The 22,207-nt window shown below is 47.9% G+C and overlaps 7 protein-coding genes across 13 annotated transcripts; 2 read left to right on the forward strand and 5 right to left on the reverse strand.

The window, feature by feature from the left end:
- Positions 1–41: 41 nt before the first annotated feature.
- Positions 42–3,190, forward strand: Tace. Of its 2 annotated transcripts, NM_170455.3 has the most exons (10): positions 42–173; positions 239–478; positions 537–970; positions 1,024–1,218; positions 1,337–1,475; positions 1,663–1,898; positions 1,959–2,522; positions 2,585–2,690; positions 2,764–2,926; positions 2,992–3,190. In NM_170455.3, exons 1-10 carry the CDS (start codon positions 95–97, stop codon positions 3,032–3,034), a joined length of 2,199 nt encoding a protein of 732 aa, NP_733334.1. In that variant the 5' UTR covers positions 42–94; the 3' UTR covers positions 3,035–3,190. The 2 variants fall into 2 exon arrangements, with proteins under 2 accessions (NP_733334.1, NP_651759.4); NM_143502.4 differs by lacking the exon at positions 1,337–1,475 and having other exon boundaries at positions 537–1,218.
- Positions 3,191–3,192: 2 nt separating this feature from the next.
- Nph (Nucleophosmin) lies at positions 3,193–4,373 on the reverse strand. 2 transcript variants are annotated; one of them, NM_143503.2, is made up of 4 exons: positions 4,094–4,373; positions 3,816–3,961; positions 3,502–3,669; positions 3,193–3,416 (listed from the first exon to the last, which is right to left on the reverse strand). In NM_143503.2, exons 1-4 carry the CDS (start codon positions 4,113–4,115, stop codon positions 3,282–3,284), a joined length of 471 nt encoding a protein of 156 aa, NP_651760.1. In that variant the 5' UTR covers positions 4,116–4,373; the 3' UTR covers positions 3,193–3,281. The 2 variants fall into 2 exon arrangements, with proteins under 2 accessions (NP_651760.1, NP_001097975.1); NM_001104505.2 differs by having other exon boundaries at positions 4,094–4,211.
- Nlp (Nucleoplasmin) lies at positions 4,297–9,864 on the forward strand. 2 transcript variants are annotated; one of them, NM_079833.2, is made up of 3 exons: positions 4,297–4,567; positions 4,800–4,933; positions 9,190–9,864. In NM_079833.2, the coding sequence occupies exons 1-3, from the start codon at positions 4,546–4,548 to the stop codon at positions 9,490–9,492; spliced, it is 459 nt and encodes a 152-aa protein (NP_524557.1). In that variant the 5' UTR covers positions 4,297–4,545; the 3' UTR covers positions 9,493–9,864. The 2 variants fall into 2 exon arrangements, with proteins under 2 accessions (NP_524557.1, NP_001263094.1); NM_001276165.1 differs by having other exon boundaries at positions 4,463–4,567.
- Positions 5,546–8,701, reverse strand: CG7912 (uncharacterized protein). Its single transcript, NM_143504.3, has 8 exons — positions 8,526–8,701; positions 7,445–7,744; positions 7,044–7,384; positions 6,660–6,969; positions 6,297–6,599; positions 6,089–6,234; positions 5,849–6,031; positions 5,546–5,778 (listed from the first exon to the last, which is right to left on the reverse strand). The coding sequence occupies exons 1-8, from the start codon at positions 8,539–8,541 to the stop codon at positions 5,569–5,571; spliced, it is 1,809 nt and encodes a 602-aa protein (NP_651761.2). The 5' UTR covers positions 8,542–8,701; the 3' UTR covers positions 5,546–5,568.
- A 123-nt stretch (positions 9,865–9,987) lies between the features above and the next one.
- CG7920 (uncharacterized protein) lies at positions 9,988–14,796 on the reverse strand. Of its 2 annotated transcripts, none has more exons than NM_143505.4 (4): positions 14,327–14,796; positions 11,181–11,573; positions 10,715–11,119; positions 9,988–10,629 (listed from the first exon to the last, which is right to left on the reverse strand). In NM_143505.4, exons 1-4 carry the CDS (start codon positions 14,505–14,507, stop codon positions 10,175–10,177), a joined length of 1,434 nt encoding a protein of 477 aa, NP_651762.1. In that variant the 5' UTR covers positions 14,508–14,796; the 3' UTR covers positions 9,988–10,174. The 2 variants fall into 2 exon arrangements, with proteins under 2 accessions (NP_651762.1, NP_001263095.1); NM_001276166.1 differs by having other exon boundaries at positions 14,327–14,677.
- A 228-nt stretch (positions 14,797–15,024) lies between these two features.
- On the reverse strand, positions 15,025–21,733 carry Mgat2 (Mannosyl (alpha-1,6-)-glycoprotein beta-1,2-N-acetylglucosaminyltransferase). 3 transcript variants are annotated; one of them, NM_001276167.1, is made up of 10 exons: positions 21,162–21,733; positions 19,107–19,195; positions 18,901–19,029; positions 18,694–18,843; positions 18,203–18,629; positions 18,000–18,145; positions 17,778–17,938; positions 16,650–16,712; positions 16,172–16,386; positions 15,025–16,106 (listed from the first exon to the last, which is right to left on the reverse strand). In NM_001276167.1, the coding sequence occupies exons 2-10, from the start codon at positions 19,120–19,122 to the stop codon at positions 15,884–15,886; spliced, it is 1,530 nt and encodes a 509-aa protein (NP_001263096.1). In that variant the 5' UTR covers positions 19,123–19,195; positions 21,162–21,733; the 3' UTR covers positions 15,025–15,883. The 3 variants fall into 3 exon arrangements, with proteins under 3 accessions (NP_001263096.1, NP_651763.4, NP_001014684.1); NM_143506.4 differs by lacking the exon at positions 16,650–16,712 and adding an exon at positions 17,137–17,496; NM_001014684.2 differs by lacking the exon at positions 16,650–16,712 and having other exon boundaries at positions 21,461–21,733.
- A 123-nt stretch (positions 21,734–21,856) lies between these two features.
- RpS28a (Ribosomal protein S28a) lies at positions 21,857–22,160 on the reverse strand. Its single transcript, NM_143507.2, has one exon. It carries the CDS (start codon positions 22,108–22,110, stop codon positions 21,916–21,918), a length of 195 nt encoding a protein of 64 aa, NP_651764.1. The 5' UTR covers positions 22,111–22,160; the 3' UTR covers positions 21,857–21,915.
- Positions 22,161–22,207: the final 47 nt, after the last annotated feature.

The following is a 22,207-nucleotide window of genomic DNA, read 5'->3' on the forward strand; positions in this document are numbered from 1 at the left end:
GTTATTTCGTCAGCTGTACGTTTCTAACGGTTAAGTGGACGGTTACACTGCAAACGGTAAAAATCAATAATGCAGAAATAGCGGGCGAAAAAAAATGTTTACAAAATGCATTAGTTGCTGTGGCCTCGCAATAATCTCGGTTTTTTTCGCCTGCCTTTTCGTCGAGAATTGCGGTGAGCACAGAAATAGACCATAAAAAGCAAGGATCTTGATAAAGTGTCCTTTTTCTTTCCGTTAGCGGCCCTGCAAAAGACGCTGCGCCACTACGAAATTTTTCACAAGGACGATGTGGTGCACAGGGTGGTGAAAAGGGGTGCCAAGCACAGCACGAATCCCTTCAACACCATCAAGGAAGTGGAGTTCACCACGCTGGGCAAGAACTTCCGGCTGATCCTGCATCCGCACAGGGATGTCCTGCACAGCAAATTCAGGGCCTACGCCGTGGATGCGGATGGCAACGAAACGGTGGTGCATATGGGTAAGATCTATTGTATATATAGATCCATAGCAAATTTCTAAGCACTTAATCTCCGCAGATCACGATAGCTTCTATTCGGGTCGGGTGTTTGGCGAACTGGAGTCCTCTGTGCGTGCCCACATCGAAGACGGTACCATGACCATGTCCATTCATTTGCCGGAGGAAACCTATCACATTGAGCCCTCCTGGCGACACCTGCCGGAGGCCAAGAAGGACACCATGGTGGCTTACAAGGCCTCGGATGTGAAAGTGCACAAGAATGAGGCGGGTGCCACCCCCAAAACCTGTGGCTACATCAAGGAGGGTCTCGAGCTGGAGGACAAGGAGCACGGTGATACTCTGGACAATGAGCTGCACACGAGGGAGAAGCGTCAGTCCGATCAGTACGAGTACACGCCCACCAAAACCCGGTGTCCCTTGCTCTTGGTGGCAGACTATCGATTCTTTCAGGAAATGGGTGGTGGCAACACCAAGACCACCATTAACTACTTGGTGAGTTTCTTAAAGAATCCACGTTCTATCATCTAGTAACTTTTAATCTTTAGATAAGCCTCATCGATCGGGTGCACAAGATCTACAACGACACTGTGTGGCAGGACCGCTCGGATCAGGAGGGATTCAAGGGCATGGGCTTTGTGATCAAGAAGATCGTGGTGCACTCGGAGCCCACGAGACTGCGAGGAGGCGAGGCACACTACAATATGATCCGTGAGAAGTGGGATGTGCGCAATCTCCTGGAGGTGAGTTGACTTCATCATAGCCCCGTCACTTTTCGTGTAGCTGCTCTACCTCATGGTCATCTAACTCTTGTATCTCTCACTTTAACTCCGACTCCTCCGTGGCCATTTCACCGGCTAGGTCTTCTCCCGGGAGTACAGCCACAAAGACTTTTGCCTTGCCCATCTCTTTACCGATCTCAAGTTCGAAGGCGGCATTTTGGGCCTGGCCTACGTGGGCTCCCCCCGTCGCAACTCCGTTGGCGGCATTTGCACTCCAGGTTGCTACACCCAGTTGACTCTCATATTTGTCCTTTTCATTTGGCTTATAGACTTTCGTTTCCTTGGTTTCCTTTTTCTTTAGTTTTCAGCTTGTTTTTTAGGGGTGCTATAGAAGTCCCAAGAGGGTTTCTTGCATACCCTTAAGTTGTGTATCCCAAACTAATTTATTTTCGTTTCGTCTCCAAGAATACTTCAAAAATGGTTACACTCTGTACTTGAACTCGGGTCTGAGCAGCTCCCGCAACCACTATGGTCAGCGGGTCATCACCAGGGAGGCTGACCTGGTCACGGCCCATGAGTTTGGACACAACTGGGGCTCGGAACACGACCCCGACATTCCGGAGTGCTCACCTAGCGCCTCGCAAGGAGGCAGTTTCCTCATGTACACGTACTCCGTCAGTGGCTACGATGTGAACAATAAGGTATGGTTCTCCTGTACCTCCACCAATAGAATTTTTTAACGCCTTTCCATTCCTTAACAGAAATTCTCCCCCTGCTCCCTGCGTTCGATCCGTAAGGTGCTGCAAGCCAAATCGGGCAGATGCTTTTCAGAGCCCGAAGAGTCCTTCTGCGGCAACCTGCGAGTCGAGGGCGACGAGCAGTGTGATGCTGGTCTTTTGGGCACCGAGGACAACGACTCATGCTGCGACAAGAACTGCAAGCTGCGCCGGAACCAAGGAGCCATGTGCAGCGACAAGAATTCACCGTGCTGCCAGAACTGTCAGTTCATGGCCTCCGGAATGAAGTGCCGCGAGGCGCAGTACGCCACCTGCGAGCAGGAGGCTCGCTGTACCGGCGCCCACGCCGAGTGCCCCAAATCGCCGGCCATGGCGGACGGAACCACCTGCCAGGAGCGGGGTCAGTGCCGGAATGGCAAATGCGTGCCGTACTGCGAGACCCAGGGTCTCCAAAGCTGCATGTGTGATATCATCGCGGATGCCTGCAAGCGGTGCTGTCGCATGAGCATCAATGAGACTTGCTTCCCCGTAGAGCCACCTGATGTCCTACCCGATGGCACACCCTGCATCACAGGATTCTGCAACAAGGTATGCTTGTGGATTGACTCCTTACATTGCCCATAATTATGCTAAGCTGCGATTTCTTTCAGGGCGTATGCGAAAAGACCATACAGGATGTGGTGGAGCGCTTCTGGGACATCATCGAGGAGATAAATGTGGCCAAGACCTTGAGGTTTCTCAAGGACAACATTGTCAGTAAGTATTGCAATCTTAAATATTACATTCTGAAGATCCCCACTAAGCCACACTTGCTCAATCATATTTTCAGTGGCCGTTGTCCTCGTCACTGCAGTCTTTTGGATTCCCATCAGTTGCGTCATATCTTACTTCGACCGCAAGAAGCTGCGCCATGAAATGAAGCTGATTGAGTGGAGCCAGAAACTGGACCTTATACATCCCAGTGACGAGAGGCGTCGAGTGATTCACATACGGTAGGCGCTCAGCCTCCTACTTTATAATTATATACTGATAACCAACCACCAATCTATACTTTCAGAGTGCCACGCCAGAAGATTTCGGTGGCCCGAGCCTGTAATTAGCACAAAAACCCAGTGGGTTCCTTTTGTTTTAATCTTCCGTGAGCATTCTTCTTAAAACTGCCACAATTCGTTTACATTAAGTGACATATTTGAACATACGCAACACAGAATGAATAAAATTCCATATAATATAGACCAAAAACAAAAGGTCATTATAATTGGATGGTTTCTTTACATTATTAAAGTCGTATTGAAGTTTTTATTTTTTTCGGATCATTTAGTTAGCTTACTGGAGTGTAATGTGTTTCTACTTCTTCTTATTACTCTTGCCGTTCGTCTGAGGAGCTGCTTCTTCGTCGAATTCCAGTTCGCTATCCTCCTCCTCGTCCGAATACTCCTCGTAAATCTGACCGTCGTCAAACTCGCCAAAGTTCATCTCGACCTGAGGGTACGGCAATTTGTTAGGAACAGGAACCCAAAGTAGATAGAAAGATAGATAGATGGATGGATGGATGGATGGAGCTCACCTTGCCGCATACGTGTACGGGTCCACTTCCCTGCACCAGTTTGAAGGTCACTGATCCATTGGGGAACTCGACATTTGGTCTTAAGCTACGGGTCTCGCCGACCTTCAACACGGCAATGGGGATCTTCAAGGTTTTCTTCTCGCCATCGTCGTTTATGTTCGTCTCCGCCTGGAAGCGAAACATTAAATTTGTGTGCATTTTATCACTGTATAATTTCCGAGTTTTTCGCGAAATATGATATGAGTTAAATCAGCCATGTCGCCTTTAAATTTACGACCTGCGACGCGGGGCAGATTGCCGGTATCGAGGCTCACCTGTACAACGTTGAATTCGCCGGTCTTCGCTTCTGGGCCGAGGGAAATCTGTTTGATGATGAGCTTGTGCGAGTGGACGATGTACTCCTCGGGTACATCTGGGACCTCGAACTGTGCGATGGCCTCCTTCTCGCTGAGTGTGACACCTGGAAGTGGACGAACGGCGAGAAGGGTTGGATTTCCGACTGCTTTTTGCCGGCTGGAGGGGAGCTGCTCGCAGCGTGGCTATGGGATGGCTATTGGAGCGCTCTTCCAGCCCAAATGGCAATGGTACTCACCATAAAACGACTCGGACTCCATTTGCAGGCCTTGGAACACAGATGTACAGTCAATTAATAAAAGAACCTTTTGTACTCTACACGTGCCCGTAAAACGGCGATGGCTGCAGTTGTGTGAAGCGTTGAGCGGTGCTGTTATCGAAGCGCAGGACTATCGATATTATTCGTTTAATTTGTTGGGAACTTCGCAAGTACTGGTAATGAAGACTTGAAATATTTTTTAATATATTTTACTGTCGCGTTAGCTTGCAACAAACGAATATAGATTGTCACATTCGATTGGACACTACAAGTGGCAGCCCTGCGATTTTGATTCCCAGTCTGACAATCATCGATTTCGGCACCTTACGTCGGCCTGGCAACCCTGCGACAGCTACCATTTTGCAAAAGATTTTGCTCAACACGTGTTCGCCGCTGGTTTTGTGTGGAATTAATATTAAATATTACCTACCATGGCTGAGGAATCATTCTACGGTAATTACAATTTAGCAGTTGCACTCTATAGGCAGCGAAAGGGGGCAAAAGTGGACGCGTAGAAGGCGTATTTACCACCGAAAAGGCGGAGTGTCTGCGAAGCTTGCCGGTGTTTTTGCTCTAAGATTTGCCGCTGGCCAATTTGTGTGTGTCTAGCCTCAAACCCTCGGATTTGAGTGCGCGAATAAGATACGAATCAGAAAGTATAATGGCGACTATATCCCCTCCGCAGGAGTCACTTTGACCGCCGAGAGCGACAGCGTCACGTGGGATGTGGACGAGGACTACGCACGCGGCCAGAAGCTGGTCATCAAACAGATCCTCTTGGGCGCCGAGGCCAAGGAGAACGAGTTCAACGTGGTCGAGGTGAGTACTCCATTCATTGTGTATGCGAAACGGGGCATTCAGTGCATGTAGTAAATCCCATAAATTGTGTATGCGCGCGCCGGTTGGTGTCCTCTTCTTTTTTTCTTTTTCATTTTTTTTTTCGTTGCATTTTTCCGGCCGGCGGGGCAGGGACCGGTTTCCATTTTTCCCCCAGACCAGAACAACCTCGAACTTTTCGCTCGTTGTGGTGGGCTAGGGTAATTGTGTCTGTACATCTGCAAACGGCCGCCGAGTAACCAGCCCCGGACTTTCGATTGCCATGGTACATTACCAATGGGATGTGCTAGGTACATAAATTCTTTTTAGTACAAGGTACTTGCAAAGAAGTACTAGGTACTTTACAACTGTCCCAGTAAATCCAGGGACTTAGGTGTTTTGTATATTGTTAGGAACTTTCGAGAATAACTATCAAAGCACATCTTCTTTAAAGAATATAATTTTTATTATAATAAATATTTTTAATTTGTGCTTTAAAATTTCTCATTAGTTGTACCTAACCATCATTATACCTTAACCATCAAGATCCTCATAGTTTAAGTACCCCACCTTTCCGAACCAAATTCATTGGCGCAACTGTACGCAGATACACATACGGCAAGACAAAAGAGCACTCTTTATTGACTCAAGTCAACGGCGATACACGAATCGGCTGCCTCGGCATCCGCAATTGTTTGCATTAGGTCTGGAAAGCTTTTCGAGAACTTGAACATACTGCGCAGCTTCCTGTCCATCCGGCAAATCACTCCCGCCGCCGGAATACTCCAATTCCAGCAGATCATGTCGCACTTCAGCAGGGCGAGATCTTCGCGCAGTGACTTGAGGTTCTTCGCGAGGAATAGAGAAGAGGTTTCGGGTCAAAGGTCATAGTTTGCAGCAAAGAAAGCTGGCACTCACCAAAGCCACTGTCGTATCAATTGAGGCAATCTCGTGTCCCTTAATGACCACCAGTGTGGTGGGGGCACTTCCCTCGCTGTTTCTTTGCGTCACGTGCGACACAAGCGACATTTTCAAGTACTCGGCTGCCGCGTAGTCCACGCTGCCCTTGAGATCGGCCATGGTCACCTCAATGCCGTTAAACTAGGTTGATTGCCAATAGAAATTATTAGGCCCTATATATGCAGTGTGTCAGCTCACCTTCTCGGTTGTCAAGAAAAACTGCGGCTTCATGCTCTTGTAGAGCAGGAAAAGCGCATTGAAGACGATGCCCACCACCATTCCGTACTCCAGGGTCCAGAAGACACAGGTCAGCACGGTAACCAGGAAAGGCAGCATATCGCGCTCTGTAAGATAACCAGACTTACTTTAACTTCACGTGGGATCCCAAATGCCATGTAGCACTCACTTTTAGCCCGCCAAATCTCGCCAATGGTCTCGTACTCCACCATAAAGAACATGGCTGCAATGATGATGGCTGCCAGGGTCGCCTTCGGAATGTAGGCAAATGTGGTGGTGAGGAAGGCCAGGGTCATGAGGACGAGAGCGCCGGTAACCGCACCACCCAGCGGGGTTTTTACTCCACTGGCGTTGTTGATGGCTGTCCTTGTAAAGGATCCAGTGATAGGCATGGAGGAGAAGAAGCTGCTGAGGATGTTGCTGACGCCCAGGGCAATCATCTCCTGCGATGCGTCCACTATCTTGCCCTTGGCTGAAAGTAGAAGAAGCTCAAGTTATGGAATATGAACTGAAGTTATTCCTCCGCACTCACAGAAGGCCTTGGCCACAGCTATGCTCTCCAATATGGACAACAGTGGTATGGACACCAGGGCAGTGCCTACGTTCGATACCATGCCACCGAAGCTAATGGTTTCTCCAGTCTCTGGATCCTCCGTGTGAAAAGGGGGAAGCTTGAAAGGCGGCAGGCCTGGAGTGATGCTGCCGCTGACTAGAAAGGGCAGTTTGCCATCGTTCTTCAGAAGATAGCACAGGAGTATGCCAATTAACACGGCCACAGCATTGCGGGCCAGTGAAATATACTTCCACACGCTTTTGAAGCCGAAAGTTAGGTTTTTCAGTTGCTGAAATTATTTAAACATTTATAGTCTCGCTAATCAAACCTTCTAATTAAGCAATTTAATTAAGCATTACCCACCCTCATGAGCAGCAGGAGCACAAGTGTGCAGCAGCCGAGGATGGCATCATTTCGGCGTGTTTGTGTTATGTGACCGAAGAAGTATATCCAGCTGTTAAGGAACCCACTGGCACTACTGCTAATGCCAAAGAGGCTATTAACCTGGCCGGTGGCAATGGTTAGGGCGGCTGCCATCGTAAAACCCGTGGTCACCGGCACCGATATGAACCGCATGAGCACTCCGAGATTGAGTAAACCCATTAGGGTGATGATGCAGCCGGACAGAAAGCATATTAGCACCGCATACGCTGGGTTGCCGTCCACATATGGCTGCACCATAAGCGCCATGATGGCCGTAGGGCCTGTGGAAGAACGATTTGAATTACTTAGCGCACCACCTCACCAGAGGCTCCCCAACTCACCCACTGTGATATCCTTACAAGTTCCAAGCAGTATGTACACAAATCCACCCATAAAAGCGGAGTAGAGCCCATAGGCTGGTGGCAGATTGGCCACAGCTCCGTAGGCTATGGCCTGTGGCACGGCTGTGAGGCCCACGGTGAGACCCGCCACCACATCCATGGCCAGGAAGTTCAACTGGTACTTGGGCAGCCAATCGGTGACGGGCAGGTATCTGTGGACGGAGCGCATGCTGCAGCAGCTCCTCGCCTTTGAGCTCACGGCACCGCAAACGTTCGGCAGACGCTCCCGGTAGAGATCATCTGGAAAGCACAAGTGGGCTATTTAGTAGGTGTGCCTCCTGGGGCGCCTTGAAATCTTGATATGGCCATAGTTAAGTGGTTTATTTGATTGAAAAACGCTCTTTTATGTACACCCATTCGCAATCTCTGCACATGATCTGAAGTGCCTCGATGATTTCCTGCGGTTCGGTGGTCTTGTGACTTCTGGAAAAATACCAAAGATGTCTACAAGCTGATAGACAAGTTCATCCAGCAGGCAGCACAATGCCTTGATGTTAGCACTTTGAACCCTCTGTTTTGGTGTCTCATATTCTAGATAATTAGTGAGCCGCATATAGTATCCTTGGCTAGTTTGTATCTTATGCATTTATATTATTCAACGGGGGAAATTTACGTTTTGATCCCTTCTTGCTTGATGGACACGTTCATCCCCAGGAAGCCAGCTTGTCACTGATAACTCATCTTTCGCAGCTCGTAATAGCACTGTCATCTTGTGGATTCTCTTGTCTAATTACGGACTCATTACCGGGTATTTACCATAAATAATGTAATGTCTCCGAAGACCTTTGTTTAGTTTCCTTTAATTGTAGTTTATCTCATCAAGTTTTAGGTAAACTAGTTCTTTATTTATCACAGCACAATCAAACAGTGTTTGTTCCTTCACTAATTATAGCCCCATTGAGTAATAGTTTGTGTTTTCTGATATTCAGTTGGTTGGTTTTAATAGAAGGGGAAGGAGTAGTTTCCTTCGTATCACACTGCTTTCACTTATCCTCTTGAGGGAACGCGCTTCTCCACTTACCTTCGTTATCGCGCATGTCGACAAGATCTTTGGAGCACTTTACGATCGGCCAATACTAGTTTTGATTCGAATTACACGTTGCGGATGATTAATTAGCAGTCACTTGTTAGATTCGCGCTTGCTGGACTCCGGTTCAGATGAGCCTGGCTACAGTTTAAAGGGAACGAACCGATCCACTCCAGTGTGGGCAGACGAGTGGTCAGGCGGCCGCCAGTCGACGGTGTTATTACCGAAAGCGACTGTGCGAATATGTGAGTGCGTAGGCAGTTATCATCGGACAGTTCAGTTAGTTTTGGGGAAGGTGTTCTGTTCGGCCGACAACGATAAGAGATAGAGACGAAGACGAAGACTGCAGAGCGATTAAGTGGGCCAGTCGTGATGAACTTCGCGCTATCTGCTCGCTGGATCCGAAATTGGTGTAATCTGGGAATTCAACAACTATCTTCGGCCACTTGAAAGGCATATGACGGGGATCTATATGGGTCAATCTTGGCCAGCAATCTTATGCAGTTAAAAGCAGGAAAAGATTGATGTTTCAATTGATGTTCCTACCTAAGTGAACAATAGATAACATTCGAAACGTGTCTAACTTCAATTTATTTATAAGCCACTTGAAAAGTCAATGAATCTATCTAATTTGCGAATCTTCGCCTTGTTTACGCAGGTGAACACACCCAAGGACTCCGTGCAAATTCCCATCGCCGTATTGAAGGCCGGAGAGACCCGCGCCGTCAATCCCGACGTGGAGTTCTACGAGTCGAAGGTGACATTCAAGCTGATCAAGGGCAGCGGACCCGTCTACATCCACGGGCACAACATCAAGGACGATGTGGAGGTGGTCGACATGGAGGAGGATGACGAGGAGGATGATGTCGCCGAGGACGAGGAGGACGAGCACCCAAAGAAGCGCGCCAAGATCGAGAACGCCGCCGATGGTAAAAATGCCAAGAACAACAAGAAGAAGTAAACTGCTGACCGCCAATCATCCATCGAGGTTTAAGCTATGAACGTGTAGATTTTAAAGCAAAAACAGTTTTAGGCCCTATAATACAATACGATGCATACTGAGAATACAATCTAGTTCCTTTTGAACAGCTCCTTTTACATTCAATTCAAAGACAACGTTGTGTGCTCGGTCGTGTTTCCCCAGCGAATGGTCTGTCGCTCAGCCAGGAGTTCCGCACCCGGAAGCGGGAGCGGATCGGACTGTGACTGATCCGGACACTAATCGAACACACAGATTTGTATATATATTAAAGTATAACTAAAGCTAAGCCGGACTTCCTGTACGCGCCCCTTCATATTTGCAGTATGAAAATAAACTTGTCGGAATACAAACAATATTATTGCATTTTACTAAAGTGGGAGTTCGTTTTAAACGCTCTCTTACACTGATGAACTAAGTGGCAACTATAAATACTTATCTTCCCCGTTTAGCAAACATTCTTGAAACCAGGCATTTAATCAATTTCAGTTTTATTTCTCCCATCAATTCGTTACTCATCAATTGAAATTTCAGATTTGGTAATGCTAAAGGGCTATCATGATTGCAGTTCTATGAAGTGGATCAAAGCGATATCGGGAATGCCTTCAAAGATTGCGGGTCGCTGCTAGTAAATAGTGATCTCTAGTGCTTCTTCAGTGCTTGCTTAGTTCGGCGAGGGCATAACCTTGATGCGCTCGAAGGCTTGTTTCTCCAGGGTCTCGCGGTGCTTGGGATCGGCGATCTGGATGAGTTCGTACATCCTCTGGCGCACGTTCTTGCCGAACAGCGAGGCGATTCCATGCTCCGTGACGACGTAGTGGACGTGGGCACGCGAAGTGACGACGCCAGCGCCTTCCTTCAGCGTGGGAACAATCTTGCTCTCGCCCTTGTTGGTGGTCGATGGCATGGCAATAATTGGCACACCCAGTCCATCGAGACCCTCCGCCGCTCCGCGAATGAAGTCCACCTGTCCGCCGAAGCCGGAGTAGAAGCGGGGACCAATCGAGTCTGAGCACACCTGTCCAGTCAGATCCACCTCGATGCAGCTGTTGATGGCCGTCATGCGAGGCTGCTGTTTCACAATGCTGGTGTTGTTCACATAGTCGATGGCGTACATCTCTGAAAGGTGGACAGTGAGGCATTAGATCGAGCTCATATCCCATACATTTTCAATTCAACTTCAGTGTTTCAGAACTAAACCTACCGATGAAGGGATTGTTGTCCACGAAGTCATACAGAGCCTTGTCACCGATGAGGAAGGAGCCCACAATTCTGCCCTGGTGCATCTTCTTCTTGCTGTTGGTGACGCATCCCTTGCGCACGAGCTCAACGACACCGTTGGCGAACATCTCGGAGTGGATGCCCAGATCCTTGTGGTTGTGCAGGGCGGCGAGTACGGCGTCTGGGATGCTGCCAATGCCCATCTGCAGGGTGGCGCCGTCCTTGACGAGGTTCTCGGCAATGAGCTTGCCGATCTTCTTCTCCACTTCGGAAATCTTACCAGTTCCGTGCTGAGGCAGATCATCGGTCACCTCGATGGCGAGGTCGAAGTGAGACTTGTGGATGATGGCATCGCCGAAGGTGCGCGGCATCTTGGGATTGATTTGAGCTAAAGAAGGAGTAGCATTAGTCCCACTATAAATCATACAACTGACGTTCACGCAACTCACCCACAATGAGCTTCGAGTTGAGCAGCGCAGCGCGCACACAATCGACGCTGGTGCCGAGGGAGCAGTAGCCGTGGTTATCCGGCGGCGACACGTGGATGAAGGACACATCTGGCTTTACGATCTGCTTGTAGAACAGATTCGGGATCTCGTGAAGGAAGATCGGCACATTATCGCCACGACCGTCGGCAACAGCCTTGCGCACGTTGGCGCCCATGAAGAAGGAGTTTGAACGGAAATGGTCCTTGTACTCCGGCTTGGCGTACTCGCCAGGACCCTCCGTGTGCATGTGGCACACCGTGACGCACTCCAGGTTGTTGCTCTTTCCGTGCTTGGCCATCGCGTTCAGCAGAGCCACGGGCGTGGCGGCTGCTCCTCCGGCGAAAACCGTGTCACCTGAATGGAATGAAGGCGAGAAACCGCAGGTTTTATTACCAATATTTTTATTACGCACACGCTGCTAATCAGTCAATCGGCAGTTATTGTACACTTTAATCTATTCAGCAGGTCTTATCTAAAGATTTGCATGACATGCTATCCGAGCGCCTACAAATAATGCTTTTCAATATTGTCTAATTAAATTAGTTATGCTTTGAGTGTTCAATGATAACGAAATAACCAGGATTACTATCAGTTCTTGAACTTTATGATATCTTAATTTGAAGAGCGTGGCCTAATCCATTCAATGGAATCCTGAGCTGGCAATTAATGCACTTCGAAATAAAATAAGTTTATAATGTCGCTAAGAGAAAAACTTGTTTTGAAATTAGAACACTCTCTGATAATTGATAATAAAAAACATTCATATATATATTTATATTGTTATTAAAATTGTTATAAATAGTAATATAAACATTCTTTAGAGCTTTAATCAGCAAATAATGTTTCTCTAAGTCATTCATGGTTATTTACATATTTTTATTGCGCTGGTCATGCTTTCATTGAGACTATAAATTTGTTTCCAAAACGAATTGTTCCGAAATTCGGTAATTTTCTCTCTGATCATTCCACTTGCTCTCGAAAGCTTAAAAGCTATAGCTATACATACATACATTCATATGTAAAAATGTATATTAGTTAATAGGCAGAGTGATAATGCGAATGCGAGGAGTGGGAGCGCTTATTGCCCAGAAACGCGTGATAATGAATGTTTGTAAATAAATAACACCGGTTTCCCAGTTGGCATTACATGGCAAACATGTCGATTCGAGATTATAGTATAATATATAGATTTTGTCATTTGATTAACGAGCCAGAAAGTAGAAGCACATCAATTGATCAAAATGTATCTGATTGGGCTGTGTTACGTAAGAGAATTGTAGCTTTTAATCGGAACTTTGGGACGAATGATACTTGTATACTTGGTCTATAAAAATGTATAAATTTTGTATCTATTTAATACACATCTGAATTGCATCTCTAATGCAGTCTTAAGCACATGCAACATGTTTGGCCAATCTATTTTGGTCTCCCCCCTGAAGAGGCTGGCATTCCGAAGTTCCTCTGTATGAGGGAATAGAAAGAACCATGATGTACATTAAGTCGAACGAGCGAGCCCCTTCAACTGGGGTAATCATGCGATAAGTGCGATTCTTATCGGTAGACGTCTGAGCCACGTCGACACACACGGTCAAGTTTTCCGCGAGGCTTCACAATCAATTTATTTATTTATTTACCGTTACTTGAAAAGGCCAATTATGCATTTCTTACGCATAGGCTTAGTTAGCTAGTGCCTACTGTACCACTTATTATCTGCCAAAAACGTGCCAAACGAAAAAGTTTTCCAAATCAAATTACGTCGCAGATTTGGCATGGCTCGTGTTGGTGATTTTGGCTAAAATTAGAGATACCGATTTTGGGTGACGTTTCGCTGGGCGCTGCGATGTGCCACTCCCCCTCCAAAGACCCGCCCCCCTCCGCAATATCACCAATTTGCAGGGACCTGCTGATGAGATGCCGTAGAAGTGCTAAGAAATTGAGATTTAAGCGGGCGCCGAGGGCGTGTCCACATATTTGTTTGCATCTGAATCCCAGGAGACTCGCCTCCAAATTGGGACAATTGAATTTAATCAGAGCAGAGGGTTCCCAAAAATCAGATGACTGGTTTCGTTAAACGAACATATACAAATTATCTAACAGATTTATCGTTTTGATAAGAAAGCTTGTTAGGAATTAATGAATATTTTTCGAAGCACTCCATTCATGCTTTTGTTTCCATAATTCACCTGCTGATACACGTTGCATAACCTTGCCTTCTTATAGAGGTGCTGCTATATACCATAGTATATGGTATATAGGTTCCTACAGAGAGCAGGCCTTATCAGCACCACATCCAGAGGCCGGCTGACTTGTTTATGAGCTACATACAAGGTTGTTCTTGCCACCAAGCTGAGCTTTGCATCGGACCTTTCTCTTCTTTTTGCCCGGGGTACAAAGTACAACTTGGCTGGAAACTCATCTATAGCGCCGAGTATACTCGTATGCATTATTAAATGTGTATAAATATCTACATATGTACGTGGTAGGGGCACGCACAGCTGGTTTCACGCGATTAAATGAATATAACTTACAGTTGTGCTGCTGCAACACCAGGAATTACGAATAAAAACATGGGGTCTACTGATAGCCGCCACAAGGAGGATAGCATTTTGATAAGGGCAGCTACTTGAAGTGTGATTTCCCTATTGTATAACTCCCCTAACTATTTATCATACTAGAACCCCAATCAACTAAAAACCTATTCCCTATCACAAGGTAATACAATACACTAAATATTTGATTCTAACTTGTGTATTATATATCCCCACGAGTGGCTCCTAATCACGGTCAATTAAATGCCAGCCATCCATATACCCAGCACCCTGTGAGTGCCCTTCCCTATTTACGTACATATGTACGTATGTACATGCATATGTGCTCCAAAGTAGTTTGGATTGCGGGCACACATGGGCTTACATTTGCATGGCCCCACAACCCGGTGTTCTCGTTTTCATTCTGTTTTCATAAGCAAGCCCACTAGAAGGTTACATAACCGAAAGATTGCAAACAGCGCAAGGCAGCGATAACTGGGAGGCCAGTTCCGCTAGGACGGTGGAAGGGGGGGCGTGGCGGGCTCCTGGCCAAATGATATGGGGGCCAGTGGGACTCACCGGATTTTACACATGCCACGGCCTCTTCCGGCTTGACGATTGGAGGCTCTCGAGCGATGGGATGCGACAGCTCCCGCACGTAGGTGAAGTAGTTGTTGTGGGCGGAGACCGAGGAGGCGGTGGCCGCCGTCTTCAGGAGGCTGTTCAGCTGGCCCACATGGCGCGCCAATTGTTTGCTCATGGTGGACTGTGTAGTGTAGTAGTGTGTACTGAGTACTCTGTTGTAGGCACGCACGTCGCAAAGGGTTAAGCGAGAAGTCCGCGAGATGCAGGAGGCGATGAGTGGTGGGTTTTCACTGGGGAGAGACTGCTGCGCTGAGTTCCGTCCGCTGCGGCACCAAATTTGCAACTGGTTCGCCAAGCAAAAACGCCATAAAAGCTCCGCGGCGAAAGCTCTCTTCCACCGATCGCAATTTAATCCCGCCCAGCTGCGGCCTACTCCTCTGCACTTCGTAGCACTCACGTAGATGTACTCATTTGATTGTTTAATGTGTTCCAATGTGGTAAGGAATTTTGAAATCTATTGTTTCTTTCCACATTTTATTTTGATATTTCAAAAACTACCAGCTGCCTGTGTTGAGCAACGCACGGGCAGTTCGATAATACCGGCTATCGATATTTATCGATTGTTGGTGCATTTGGCGCCACTTTTGAACGCTGATAAGTGCAATTCTTAGGCGAATGAAACACATTGTTTTGGTTTTTAAAGTCTATACTGGTAGAGCATTTACTTGGCGTTTATTCACTAGGATTATTCGTTCGATTAATCAAAATTCCTAATACATAAAAGCGCTTTGGACTAACGATTAAAAAATAACAAATTACATTAGTTCCGCGTTAATATCATAAAAAGACCTTATGTGATGTATACAACGCAATTCCTCTATGTACAGGCTTAAAACGTAGGCTCGTAGATATATCAAAAGTTTGATCTATGATGTATTATAGCGCATGTGCTGTAATACATTGCTATGACTAGTTTATGCGATTTGCTGCCTCTAGATCTAGACTCAAATTAATTGGCCGCTTGCGAAACGGCTTCGGCACAATCTGGGGATACGAGTTAGTACATATGTATGTATGTGTATGGTCTATCGCTAGTATTCGTAGGTTTAGTTTCTGGTTTCAGTTTGAAGGATTGCCGCCCCGTCGCTTGGAACTCTGTCGATCTTTGGATCTGGACGGAGCCTAAACACTTCCAGTGATGATCGACAAACTGAAGGGCGAACGGCACAAGATTGGAGGTTGCAACAACACGGCGATTCCAATTGAATGTGTGACTAGAGGGTTACTTATAGTATGAGTTGTGCAGCGCCGGAGGCGAGGGTCTTTGGGCTTCTGGCTTCCGGTTTCCGGTTTCCGGCTCATGCCTTCTGGCTTCCGGCTTCTGCCTTCTGGCCTTTGATTATTTTCGGTTAGTTAGCTAATGCAGAGTACTTGCTGAATGTTCGTTTACAGTGACTAAGACTACTGCTTAATAATCCTACTTAGATAACGCTATTAGCTAGGCTTCCTTGCTGCTGACTGATTGGTTTCCATTCCGTGGGCTCCCCGGCCTTACCTCGTGGCCAGCGTCATGTTGAGGCACAGCTCGTGATCCCGCATGTCGCCCCAGCCGCCGTTGCCTTTGCGCAGCTTCGACTTCTTCATCAGACTGGGCACCGTGAGGGTGAGGGAGCGCGGGAAGAGCTGGTGCGAGTTGCGGGCTATGCGCAGCACGTGCTGCACCTTCGAGATCACCTGGTTGGACTCGCAGTTCTTGTTCTTGTGATGAACGCCGCTGGAAGGGAGGAGGACACGAATTACTATGGCGCTCCGTTGGACGACAGGGGTCCACATGCTCACCATTCTCCGATGTGGAAGACTCGCGGCCCCTTGACAATCATGGCGTGCAGCTTTCGCCGCAGACACTGCTGCGAAACGTGCTGCAAGGACCAGTCCCAGTTGTAGTCATCGTAGGTGCAGAAGTGGCGGGCGCATTTCCGGATGTTCGACCAGGTGGTGCGATTGAAGGCGAAGCCCATGTTGTGCTTGCTGCTGACCCAGGGCATGACCTCCACCTGCCGAAGAGAAGAACCAGGTCAACCAAGCACAATGCACAAAATAATGGGGCAAGCAACAATATAGAAAACGGATTAGCAAAAGGTAAGGTTGGGGGTGGAGTGGAGGCATGCAAATTTCAAATTTCCGCGTCGTTCGGATTCCGCTCTCCACGGGCACTTGCTCCGTCTTCGTCCTGGACTAACCACTAGGCGGATTCAAAGTGCTTAAGCCGGATTTGCGGGGGTGGTACAGTGAGTACAGTGCGCGCCATACCAAATACCTTGCGATAGTCATTCACGATGCTCTGCCTGTCGATCTTCGCGGTGCGTACGCGGGCGTGCAGCTGGTAGATGGAATCGCGATCAGGAGCGGATTGGGGCAGAGATGTGGCATGCCAACACAGACACATAGACAAGTACAATTAAACACAACGATTACAACATGGAGGCAGCGATGGGCAGCTATTACTTAGATAGCTTCAGAGGAGTTGGATTGGCCGTTCCAATAGTTCACTCATTTCCCATCGCTGCCAACTGGATGATAGCGTATACAGGATAGAACAGATCATGCAGAACATATTGCCAAAGCGTAAATGGATGGAGCGTATGCAACAAAGAATGGTAAACGGGGACCGACTAGCTACGCAAACAGGGATGTGGATCGGGGTGGATCGGGTGGGATGATACGGAGGAGCTGGGAGCAGCTGGGAGCGGCTGGTGCGGTGGTTAGCCGGGAGCCCTTGGACAGGAGTCCGGTGGTGTCGCTACCTTCTGATAGACGGAATACAATGACGGCAGGACATGATAGTTCCATGTTTGTGCACCATTTTTGCTGCTGCTATGGCTACTTTGCTCGTTATTGCTGGTGTCGGATGTGGCGGCGGTGGCTGTGGCTGTGTCGGTGACAGTGTTGATGAGGTTGCCCCGCCTGCTACTGGAGTCACTGGCTCTCTGGTTGTCAGATGTGTCGCCCACATAGACTTTGGATGGCGGTGGTGATTGCGCAGATGATGAGGAGGAGTAAGAGGACGACACAGCTAATTGCACAGAGTTTCTATTGTTATTCCTATTGTATCCTAATAGACTGTTTGTCGAGATCAGCGAGGAAGCATAGGATTTCTTGTTAGTCTGCGTGCCAGAATTCGGAATAGAACAGATACAAATGGTAAATTACAATAGTCAGATGGTGAGCTTAAACACAAGTGTGTGTGTGCGTGTGGGTCTATGATCGAGTGGCCAGTAGCCATTAGGGCAACTCCTTGCCCCTTCTGGCTGGCCATCCGACTCCCGACAATGGATGGCTTGGATGCGCTTTGAATGAATGTGTTCTGTAGCAACGGAAGCTTGAAGGATATACATAAGATGGGCTAGCACTTATGGGCACTGGAACACCCTGCTCCGCCGCTCACCTTGCTGTGGTACGTGTAGTAGTTGAAGGTCTTGAGATAGGTGCCCAGGGACAGCACGTTGCACTGGGGGCACAAGTCTTTGGTGCGTTGCTGCATCATAGCCAGCAGGTACAGGAAGTCCTCGGCCACGTAGTGGTCCTCCTCGAGGAACAGCACCAGTCCTGTGGACATTGAATGGTTAAGTATGGCATAGTACTTATTCAGAGTGCTCTCTGCTCTCACCTGTGTGATAGCGGGTCACCTCCAGTTCGTTGAACACCCGGTTGGCCTTCCAGATCCAATGGTGCTTCGTCTGCGTGAACTTCGCCTCCCGATAGTGGCCATAGAGATCGGGATACATCGCATTGTTGCAGTTGGTGATCAGAGCTCTGGAACGAGGGATACTTATAGAAATAGCCATACATATAGCGATGGCCAATACGCACTGCTCCTTTTTGATGTTTCGCGGACAGTCGTTGGGATCCACGCCGGGATACTCGTTAGGATGCGTCTGAATGGAGTACGGGTAGAAGATCTGCATCACCTTGCAGAAGTCGATCTGCTGCACCAGGTCGTTGATGTCGTCGTCGTAGTAGTCGTGCGAGAACACCAGCAGCACCTTCGAAATGTCCCGGGCCTGCGCCAGGCTGACGATCAGGTGGCGCAGGTAGGTGATCCTCGTGTGCACCTGGACCACGATTATCACAGAGTCGTTCTGCAGCGGTCCAAAGACGTCCTCGTTGAGCACCATCTGCATGTCGTTGTACCTGACGATCTGGCGCTTGATCTCGGTGATATTCGGAGGATGGTACACGTCGAAGCTGATGGTGCTGGCAGTAGCTGCGCCCGGACTACTGGCATTCAGGAGCAGGGCTAGAGGGTGATTCGAATCCAGTTAAACTATCTCATTATCTTGGCTAACTCGCTGAAGGCTTACCCGCGCCGTTGAGGGCTCCTGCTCCCGAGGCGCTGTGATTGCGCGAGTGGGGCGTCAGATACTTGTGCAGGGTGGCGGGCACCATGGCCAGGATGGCGTCGTCCGAGTCGTTGGTCACCGCGTCGCCCAGCACATTGTCCCGCGAGTCCACTGCAACAGAAGTAAAGATTTACCTGGTGATGCGAGCTGCTGGCGCCTATTACTTACGATAATTGAAGTTGTTGTACTGGAGCAGACCGAAAATGCCCAGGGCCAGCAGGAACAGACTCCGCATGTAGAAGTTGTTGCGCTTGCGACCCATCGCTCCGGTATTGGGCAGTGGGATCAGAATGCGACCTATTCAATGGCAAACATTTAATGGATTTAGCAAGGCTGGCTTTTCTAAGCCGGAAACTCGATTCAATTACAATTACCCCTCATTTTCGACATCTCGTCGCTCCTCGCTTCCTCGGATTCGAGTAACTGCTGGCTCTTCACTGGGTGAGCGCCTTCATCTCGTCATCTGGAATTAGTTGAGCTATTGATAGTACGTACATTCCTACGATTCGAATGCTTTCATAGATGATAACCTTCTATACAGAAGCATACTACCACAATAAAACTTTCGCTTTGTTTGTGAAGGAATCCAACATAATTTAGAAGTAAGTTTAAGATGGAATATCTTTTATATAGGCTGGCTGTTGGGCTGTTGGGCCCTGTCTCCGATGAGATCAGTTTCTCCAGAGCGGACAATGGAGCTCGGCATGGGAATGCTAATCAGAAGGGTAACGAGTGGGATCCGTGCTTGGGCACTGGGCACTTGGAACTGGGCACTTGAGTTTAATTAGCGTCGGAGGCTCACAGCTCGCCAGATGAATGGCGATGTGTGGACATGGCGGGTCGGAGTGGAGGAGCACATGGACGTCGCGTGGAGGCGAGAGAGCCTGCCGAGTGGGCGGAACGCGTCTGAAATCTCAATTCTGAAATCACAAATCCGCGGCCTCGCGTCAATTGGCGTAAAAATAGATTCGTCGGCGGGCGGCTCAGCGAAATTTCACAAGTGGAACGCCTTTGCCTCGAGGAAGCGCAATTGTGTGGCAGAATCGGGAAAGAACTAGATAATACCCACTATAGCAACTAGCCACTAGTCACTAGAATCATGCAACATCACAGCAAGTTTGCTGTGATGTTTTTGGGGGCGTTTTTGGATGCAATCGCAGTGACCCATTTGGAGCTGTGCTGTAATCATCTTATAGAGTTAAGAGATGATTCCACCAACCATGAGTAACGTGCGAGACTTCTATACAACATAAACGTGCCTGTGTATGTACTTTTTCATATTTACACATATGAAGCGCACTTTATTCTGAGGAGAATAATGAAATTAGCTCATATCAGCGATGTTGTTCAAGGTCGAAACTAAGTAATAAGCTACATACAAGTATGTATCTGTATAAACATTAAAAATTCCCCCGAGCCTTAACTACTCACATGAGGAACCAAAAACGATATTTGAAAATGAGGCACTGCAAATAATATGTATGTAGTTTTTACAGCTTTTCCGCGAAACCTAACTAGTTTGCTTTGGAGTCACGTTGCCGCCAGTTGAAAGCAGTTTCGATTCACAAGTGGACATTCCAGAACCAAGTCACATGCGAAGTTCCCTGGAATGTGCTATTACGAATGAGATGTGATACTATACTGACTGCGAATCCAAGCCAGTGGAAGAGTGGAGTTCCCGATCTCAGGACTCTCACTCCGGCGGAATAGCTAATCACGCCCCTTTGTGCCAGGGGCCACTAATTACCATGTTTCCTGGTAACGTCAATCTGACGCACTTAAGTGCGGAAAATCAATGAACATTAATGACCCGGTCCCTTTATTAATAAATTGTAAGTGGGCCAATTGACTGACGACTGAACGCGACTTTGAAATTCAGGCAATGAAAGGTCTAGGAATAGCAGTACACTGTGCGGAGTTTCGAATACCACTTAGAAAGTGATTTTGAAGTTGGAAAACCGAATGAAATATTCACCATTTAAGCTAGTTTCTATGAATAAATGAGCGCTTGCAGCAACAGATAAAAGTTCATTGACTTTGATTTATTTATGAATGAAATATTCATAATGCATAGGCTTTTTAATTAGAATAATAACATTAAATCGCAGGCAGTAATTTCTTCCGGTGTAGGAACCACCTCTATTCGCAAATGCAAGCACTTTTTTTTTGGGTGTGTCGGGGGGCGGTGGGAGGTGGGCGGTGGCAGGGGGCGTGGAACGAACAGGTATTTTCGGTTTAGTTGTTACGAAATAAGTGGCGAAAATTGACGTGCCGAAAGCGAAGGCAAAAAACCAAAACAAACAAACACGAAAACTCAGGCAAATGCGCCGTACGCTTTGCATTGTTTTTTCGCCCACTTTTTATGGATCGAATTTAACGACAATCTTTGGCCTTTTGTTGCTTTAATTGCCCTAGCTGTCCGCACTCACCTTTGCTGGACTTTTCGCGCAGTGCAGCTGCCTCGAAGGAGCCCAATGCCTGCATTATTTCGCGGTCGCCACTTTCCTTGCGGTCAATCGATTTTTCAGAGCGCCCCGAAAAGTCCAAGTGCAGCAGTGTAACGAATTCGCAGCTTTCGTTCGCTTTTCCGTGCATTTCGGAATTTGCACTAATTGGTAGGATTCCCCGGGGAATCGAATCCGTCACTTTTAATCCTGTTTGCTGTTCTTTTCGCACTCGCTTTTGTTTTTGCAATGCAGGCTCCTGCACTTGCGGTACACACACATACCAGCAGCTGCTACGGCCGCCGCTGCACACACACACACGCACAGCGGGCAAACGGGCATCTCTCTAGCTCTACCCGTCTCGCTTCAACCCACTGCCGCGCGCATTTTCACATTTCCCGCATTTGTTGCTACTTCGCTTGATTTATTCGGCGTTCATCTGGGCGTTCCGTTTTCACTTTCGCCTGGCTGGGGCAACAACAAGCTCGCGATCGAGTATCTCAGCTCGGCCGTCCGCTGCGAACGAGTATCTGAGTAGCTGAGTAACTGAGTATCTGAGCGTGAGTATCTGTATCCGAGTGTCTCGCGGAATCGGAATCAACACAAACAGCTGTTAGGGCTGCGATGGCAAGAATCGATAGCTTAGCGATAGGAAATCGATAGTTTGGGATTTAAAAATTGAACAAACAAAATCGTTTATTAACTTGATTTGGGAAATCAAACAGGTGTAATTCATACATCAGCGCAGTCTCCTGGCCTCGCGTTCAGTTTCCAGCAGCGACAGGATGTCGCCCACGCGAACAGGTCCTTTGACATTCCGAATAATCTGGCGGCTTTGGTCGCCGAGGAACTCCACCCGCACCTGGGTGCACTGCCCTTGGGATCCAGTGCGTCCAAGGATCTCGACCACGCGAGCGTACTGAGGCTTGTCCATGCTGAATACGAAATTCGAGAATTGTTCGACAATAAAAGATTTGAATTTGAAGCTGTGAGTGCTGCTGCCTTTCCAGTCGATGAAAATAGAAAACCTA

The sequence above is a fragment of the Drosophila melanogaster genome, chromosome 3R (genome assembly GCF_000001215.4).
Source record: "Drosophila melanogaster chromosome 3R".
Taxonomy (NCBI): Eukaryota; Metazoa; Arthropoda; class Insecta; order Diptera; family Drosophilidae; genus Drosophila; species Drosophila melanogaster.